The 8,301-nt window shown below is 31.1% G+C and overlaps 1 protein-coding gene across 1 annotated transcript in view; it reads left to right on the forward strand.

Moving 5' to 3' along the window:
- Smp_172400 (phosphatidylinositol-4,5-bisphosphate 3-kinase catalytic subunit alpha PI3K) overlaps positions 1–3,061 on the forward strand; it is a gene marked incomplete at both ends in the record, with an annotated part of 94,620 nt that extends 91,559 nt beyond the window's left edge. The window contains one exon of the mRNA XM_018793925.1: positions 2,972–3,061. Coding sequence (XP_018648389.1) covers positions 2,972–3,061 — 90 coding nt within the window. The remainder of the gene's footprint in view (positions 1–2,971) is intronic.
- Positions 3,062–8,301: the final 5,240 nt, after the last annotated feature.

An 8,301-nucleotide genomic window follows, 5' to 3' on the forward strand; every position in this document is an offset into this window, starting at 1 on the left:
TGTAGAAAACGAAATCAACAGGGCACTAACATATGTATATATATATATACCCATGACTACAAACACAAATACAAATTTCATTGTATTTATTATTATCATACAAAAGAAGTATTCCGACACGTCGATTTTGACCATTGTAAAACAATATATGAAAATAACATTATTACACAATAGAGGTTTTTATCGAAATAGGACAAAGGAAATACAAGCGTTTCTTACAAGTCATATTAGTTTTTATTTCTGACTGCTTCTTGGTAACAGAAGGATGTGAAGAAAAACCATTAGGGTTTTTAAAATATTGAGAAGAGAGAAACGTTCTATATTTTGTTCAGTTAAGGATGCTTTCCAAGTTTCTTACGTTCTACACTTACACATAAAATCTACATTTTCTTTAATACACAACCTAGTCAGTTTAGATACATAAACTGTTTTTTAACTCAAGGGGTATAAATGTATATTTTGTCTGCAGAAAAACGAAAATAAACATGAAGTGTTGATAAGTTCAGTAGGTTATGATGACACTATGTTTTAAATGTGTTTGCAGAGTTCTTATTCTGTTCTTAAATGTATATTCATATCTCAACTTCTCAGTGTGAGCATGTTCATTATTAAATCAAGTAAAACTTTGATTTGGTCGTATTCACCGCTATACATGTATATCACATATATATAAAGGATAAATAGATCATAGAATAAAAATTGAATTACCGAATTTCGATAAGTGGAGATAAAACCATACTTTCTTACAATAAGGCGACGTATTAAGCCGTAAGAAAATAAATTTGATGTATTGTCTTTAGGAATTCGTTTGGTTTGGCAACAATGACTCTATTTTAATTTATACAAAATGTAAAATATATACTAGTGAACATTTTATGACTATTTTACACTTAGTTGACTACGACAAACTACTTGCCACAAGCGTGGTTGTTGGCTGTTTAAAGCAAATCCCATTAGTTCGCGCTGATAAGAATTCTGAGATTCAAGTGATTTAAGATGGTGGTTGTAGGTAGTCAACAGGAAACCATGGACCTAGGTTTCGTGCTACTCGGCACTCGTCAGCAAGATGTACCTGCAATCTTGAGGGATTTGATGCTTCCTAACTGATTCGATCCCGTGATGTAGTTCAGAGAAATCCTGTTTTGAAATAATTCACAGTGATATTATGGTAAAACCGTACTCATAATTATTGTTCGGTTCAAGTTGTCTTGTTCAAGACATCCTATTATTACCATGCTTGTGAATTTAGGCTATATCGAGGCAATACGCACAGTATGCACATATGCCAATTAGAGACTGACCAGTTGCAGTCCTAAAAACATCAATGAGAAGATCCAAACAAACAATAGTAAGTAAATTTCATCCTATTATTAGTTTGTCAGTTGTATTTCTTAAAAAAACTGAAATAAATGAATATTCCGTGCTTTTTAATGAAAACAAAATTTCTCAACAAATAAACTGAGGTAAAGATCAATTATTTTGTAATAAACTCATTATTGGAAATCCATATTACAAATTATTCATCGGATCCAACTAGGTGGATTAAATATCACATATCTAACGCCGAACATGTATACATTATCTATCAATTACTATAGCGACTACTTTTCATACTGATGGCGTCTAATGGATATTTAATTTTGTTTTTAAAAAAAAGCTAATTAACTTTAATTAATTGAAACAATTTCATTTCTTAAATGAGATAAATGTTAATACTTTTATTTTATTAGTTATATCTTGTTAGTTATTTAGTAAATAAAGTTAATTGTTCACTCATATCTATGCAATTGAAATCATGTTCCCTTTAGATGATGAATATTACAGATAATAAAGATTATGTTAAGTGTCAGATCTTTTCTGACTAACACAGATCTAGAATTAGAATCAGGTCTAGAAGATGTGGAAGAAGGCCTGAATGTTCATCCAACATGGATAGTTTTTCCAGACAACCATATTTGACCCTATTTTTTTAGAATTATTTTAACATATACACGGACACACAGTCTTAACCCATTATTTCATATCACAAATGAGTAAATTTTTCACACCCACATTCTGACATACAAATTAATACAGTGACAGGTCATACAAATTCACTTTGACCAAAAATTACTTTGAAATATTGTGATTGTATTAAAAATATTTTGCATTGTTTCCATTGTATTATTTAAACTTACTAACTAACTTACTTACTTACTTACTTACGCCTGTTACCCCTCGTCGAGGAGCATCGGCCGCTCACCAGCATTCTCCATCCAACTCTGTCCTGAGCCTTCCTTTCCAGTTCTTTCCAATTGTTATTCATCCTTTTCATATCTGCTTCTATTTCCCGGCGTAATGTGGTCTTTGGCCTTCCTCTTTTCCGCTTCCCTTCCGGATTTAATGTCGGTTATTTATTTACTCTGAAGTATTGGCTTGCATTAAGTCATGAAACGTCAGAAATACAATTTTTCTACTCATTCGGATGTATATATATATTTATTAGAACCAGTTGTTGCTGAATTTTGTTGAAAACTTTTTTTTCGTTTATTGATAACTTGTATTTGGACTGATCAAAATAATAATCCCTTGTGTAGTGTTATATTGTTTGCTAAACGATAATCAAAATGAGATGGCAGAGAAGATTTGTAGCTCAGGTGGATGATTTTGATGGAGTTTTGTTCTCTGAGCTGGATGGTCACGACCAAACCATCCAGCTCAGGGAACAAAAGTCTATCACAATCAAAATGATCTATTCTCTCATCTGTGTTTTCTTTTCCTTCTGGAATAAGTCATGATCACAATGAATTATTTTTAAAAGACAAATTTTACCCACTTTCAAATGAAAATAATATAGAGAATCAAGTAGTAGGCAGTTTTATTTTTTCAATATGTTGATATTTACTACAGTAAGTGTTAATGATCATTTACATATTATACTATCTGTACTATTTACACTTACGATTCGGTTGTTTTTAAATCTTGAGTGAAGAGAATTGAACATTTATATCATGAATTTCAAGAACATTTAGGTGTCACGAGATGTGTAGATTTTATCATGACGACTGTTGATATGAAGTAGATTATCAAAATTTGTGATTTAGAAGTGAAGTAGACTCATTCGATATTCAAGCGGTTTTAGATTTGTGATACTTAATCATTATTCATAGAATAAATTTATCATCTCCCGTTCAAACGATCAGATATAGATAATTGTTGTGAAAAACCTATAGACAAAATGACTAGTTAAAATAAGTTATTATGAAGACGACATTGTATTGTAGTGAATGAGAACAAAAACGGGGGCAAACAAATGTATTTTGTTACAGCATTACGGAGTGTATTGGTAAAATCTGAAAACTTTACAGTAAATACTTCATCTGCAAAATATCCATCAAATATCTCAGACCTTGTTGTTCCTTCGATTCCATAAACAATCACTCTTTGTTCTCATTCTCTTCTTTTTGATTATATCAAGCTTCTGCTGCCAAGCATTCTATTTTCGATTGATGATACATACTACTTATATCTGTCGACATCAGTAGCACACATCATAATATCTTTATAAGACTACAAACTTAATATTATTTTGTATAATTTAAATGCAGAGTTATTCTTCACTTTTCTGAAGACCAATACAACAACGACATCGAAACCTTCATGGTACTTAGTTTCAAAAATTGAAAACTATTAGTGTAGTATCTGATATTAGTTACTTAAATTTATCTGGCAATTAATTTTCAACGTCTAATGAGTATAAGGAATTACTCAGTGACCGAGATAATCATTATGTTTTAATCCATTTGAAGTTTCATCTATGAATTATTATATTCAGTTATTTCATTCCAGTTCACAAACTGTAAATAGTACACATCTATATTTTTGCATTACAACATACTAGAACCTTAAGCTCATTATTATACGAAGGGGGTTTTGTGGAGATTTTAGTAATTTTATATGGTTGAGATCATGAGTTAATTGAAGCTAGACCACCATGGAAAACCTGGAAGTACTGGACGGGGAAAAAAACAACTATACTGACTTCATATAGTAATTTCCATGAATAATACATTTCTATGTTTGATTTAACTATTAAATATAACAGATGGAGTTAATTTATTCTTTAAAAAAAACGTGCAATTACTTATTCTCCTTTAATTAATTTATCATTGTAATAGAAGTTAATTAAACATAACTAAGGATTAATTAACTTACTCATTGAAATAAGTTTAATTAAATCTTTAATTGAATAACACTAATGGTAAATAATTCATTATATATTATGAATAGAAAATCATTATCCTAGTTGATAGATGGAATTATTGAAATAAAAGGAGATTGTACTCTTTGTTTATCTCTACATATTTAAGTACAATATCATTAACAATAAAATATAATCATTTCAATGGTTGAGATCATGAGTTAATTGAAGCTAGACCACCATGGAAAACCTGGAAGCACTGGACGGGATCATGGATGCGCATTGCTGAGGAGTCCCACAATAGGATGAAACGGCCGTTCAGTGCTCCTAGGTTTGTCTATGGTGGTCTAGCTTCAATTGACTCATGATTTCAACTATGTAAAATTGACATTTTAGTTAAAAATGATGTTCATGCTTTTGTGTCTCATAGAATCTTTTATCAAATTTGATAACGAGGTAACAAAATGTCTTAATAAGTTCTCATTCAAAGTTTGTAACTTCATATCTATCACGTTGTTAGAGTATTTGAACTTTTCAGGGTGTTTATAGGTTATATAAAACTAGTTGGTTAAATAGTATAGCATAATTCAACTGTTGTTATAAAACTATAAGATAAACCTAAGTGATTTTATTATTCCTGGATGTTTAGTGAGTAGTTTTTTCTTTATAAATATCATTTTTGAAGATTAAACTTACTATTAATTGACTAACAATTTATTATTTAAATAATCATTATTCATAAGACTTTCATTTTAATACAAAATTTTAACAAAATGTAATTGTTAGTCAAACTACTCATTTGTCACTTGGAAAGTAGTATGATATTAAAACAAAAACAATTTACGACTCATTAAATATCAATCATTTAATTTGAGTATCTTTTATGTTGTTTGTTTATAAACCCAGTAAAATGAAAATCTGGATGTTTACAATTCATTTGTGTTATTATGATCTATCAGTCTTATCTTACTTACTTACTTACTTACTTACGCCTGTTACTCCCAATCGAGCATAAGCCGCCGACCAGCACTCTCCAATCAGTCTTATCACTAAAGTTTAATTCCAGTGTTCAAACAGGTTTGTAAATGAAGCTAACAGTATCATGATGACAAGGATTCAGATAAAATAACGATCTGTACGTAAGTGAAATATTAATGAGTAGTCTGTTTAAATAGCAAGAAAAATAATAATTTTCTTTATAATGAAGAGTAGGAGGTAATGAAATGATAATACATTTGTAATATTTTAATAAGTAGGAATTTCAAGTTATCTACTTTTAAAAAGTCATTTACTCTAAGTAACAAAAAGTAAGGAATTCTAGTTTTTACTTCTTAAGACATCGCAAATGTATGATTACTATATTATTAACATTCTATTCAATGTCCAGTTTATTTTTATTTATTTACTTACTTAAACACACAAATATTGTTACAAGGGGACACAAAATATATATGCGCCAAACAAATCTCATTTGATTTGTGTGAGGGCTGTGATACTGCTCAAGTGCCCAAACAAAGCAGGTGATTTTCTTAGGGGGTCACACTCGGAGCCTTTGACCTAAAGGTCTCATCCACAAGGCAGTGGAGCGTCGTGAGGAGATGCAGTCCCATGGTAGCCGGTGACCAACGATTGATTCATACGCCACTTGTTCTTTCAGGATACTGGAGCCCATGTGCACCATGGGTTTGGAACCAGAGTTTTCGTAATCCCCTAGGTGGACTTTCCGTGTCCACCAACCCGGTTAAAGCGCCGGACATTCGCTTCTCGTCCTCTCAATTTCGTAAACTACACCCGCGCCACGAGATGGCAGTAAGTAGGACTTTCCTGGCAGGGGCTATATACGCGTGGCCATGTGAGAGCATTTCAAGAGGGAGAGCGGTCTTTCTCCACTCTCGGCCGTACCAGGGCATTTGGAAGCTATGCAATATTATCACGTTTGTTTGATTTCTGAGTGAAAATCGTTGATTTTGTTGAATGCCTGGAGAGAAATATAACTATGAATCTTCCAGTTCTTTTTTTTCTCTAAATTTATCTCACTATCACAGTGGAAAAAATGAGAAGTTGGTTGATAAAGTGGTAAATCTTCATCTTCTGAGGTAGTTGTTATATGTATTTTGGATGCTCAACCATTACCCATATCGAGATTAGATGTTTGATGGTAGATTGGAAGAACAAAAACATGGAATCGATTCGTGAGAGTCATTAACACTTGGAATGAATTGTATTGGTAGGTTCAGATCACCTGGTTAGAGCACGCGCAATAATCGTAGCCACCGATTGGAGATAAGGAGTGATATGGCTTAAAATATGGTGTAAATGAATTTATTCTTGTATCCTGACTTTTTAATAACAAACCAATGACTGACCCATTTTCTAGACAGTTGACTAACATTATCAACTGGTCATCATACTGAATGACTTCTACTTACAACAATCATCATTTCTATTACTATAAAGAAAGAGTATTAGGGGAATTATTTCTATCCAACGAGTAAAAAGAATCAATTATTAATTATTTTATGTACTTTCTAAACTTCAATACTAATAATCTGATATTATGAAATACTTAAGTGACAAAAGTTGACCTTACAAATAAGTATATAATCAATGTTGTCACATGATTTTACTATCATTTGTAAGGGTAACAATGAAAGCGCTATGATATGTATTAGGTCATATGAAACAATACTTTTATGTTTGATTTAATAAAAAGTTATCAACTAGTTTTGTTTAAATATGGCTAATTTAGTTAACAACTCTCAGCTGGAACAAAAAAACAATTTATGAACCTTTAACTAACTGCTTAAAGTTCAACTTTATGCAGTGGTCATACACTGATTTCAAAGTAATATTCAGTTTTAAATTTGTTCTTATGCTTATAGAATAAATTGACTGTACACTCGGTCAGCTATCATTTATGTCTATTTAAACTAATGTGTACTGAAATCTCCACGAAAGCCCATTCAAATGATGTGTATACACTATATTAGTGAAGAAAACATTTTAAACTTTTCAAATTAGTACTGTAGTATGTGTTATTGATGTCGATAGATATAAGTAGTATGTATCATCAATTGAAAGTGAAATACCTGGCGGCAAAAGGTTAGGAAGATTGCAAAAAGAGAACGAAAACAGTGAATTTCTGCTGTGAAATGAAGAACAGTCGAGTTTGAGACAATTGATTTACATTTTGCAAATGATATATTTACTATATGGATCTCAGATTTTACTAGGATGTTCTGTAAAAGTGTATTCAGATACATTTGATTGTCCCCACTTGTGTTCTTATTCACTACAGTACTATAGATATTAATTATACTGTTTAGAAACTTAAAAAATAGTAGACATCTTTTTTTCACTATTTACTATAGATAAAAGTTAGTAAATACTAAAGGATAACAAATCATTTTGAGAATACTTTTCACTAAGAACTAGTGTCATTAGGAGATCTATTAAAAATAAGAAAGTCTCGAACTGATGTTTCGGATTTTTCTGTAACCTGATAGCATGGTGTACACATAGCTACATGAAGTATATAACTTCCCATCGTAAGTGAGAACCTCTCTATATTACAAAATTAATTACAATTGAAAGTGTAACCTACTGAACTCTGACTCCATGACTGAGCAATATCCTGGCTACTTTCAAGCTTAAGAGTACTTATTCAATAAGAAAAAGAAAATTTAGTGAATAAAATTTTCTTTTCGACGAAATCATTTACGTAAGCTGTACATTCGTATATATAGTTATATGGAAAATATATGTCTATAGGAGGCCAGGAAAGATTGCATAATAAATTGATATGAGAATATATAACAAATGAGGTTACGTACTAATCAAGGGGTAAGGAAGATATGTAGAAAAGCGACGAACACAAAGGTCATAATAATAGATTGAATAATAATCAAGAAAACTTGTATAAGGTAAGAATAATAACTGATTACAGTTAAAAATGCATATGAACATATGGCTCGCAGCTTGTCCTATAGACCTTGATGTTAATTGATTATTACTAACTTATAACTTGTCATTGTTTACTTTATTTTGACAGTTGAAATCATGAGTCAATTGAAGCTAGACCATCATGGAAAACCTGGAAGCACTGGACGGCCGTTTCGTCC

Source organism: Schistosoma mansoni, chromosome 1, assembly GCF_000237925.1.
Source record: "Schistosoma mansoni strain Puerto Rico chromosome 1, complete genome".
NCBI lineage: Eukaryota > Metazoa > Platyhelminthes > Trematoda > Strigeidida > Schistosomatidae > Schistosoma > Schistosoma mansoni.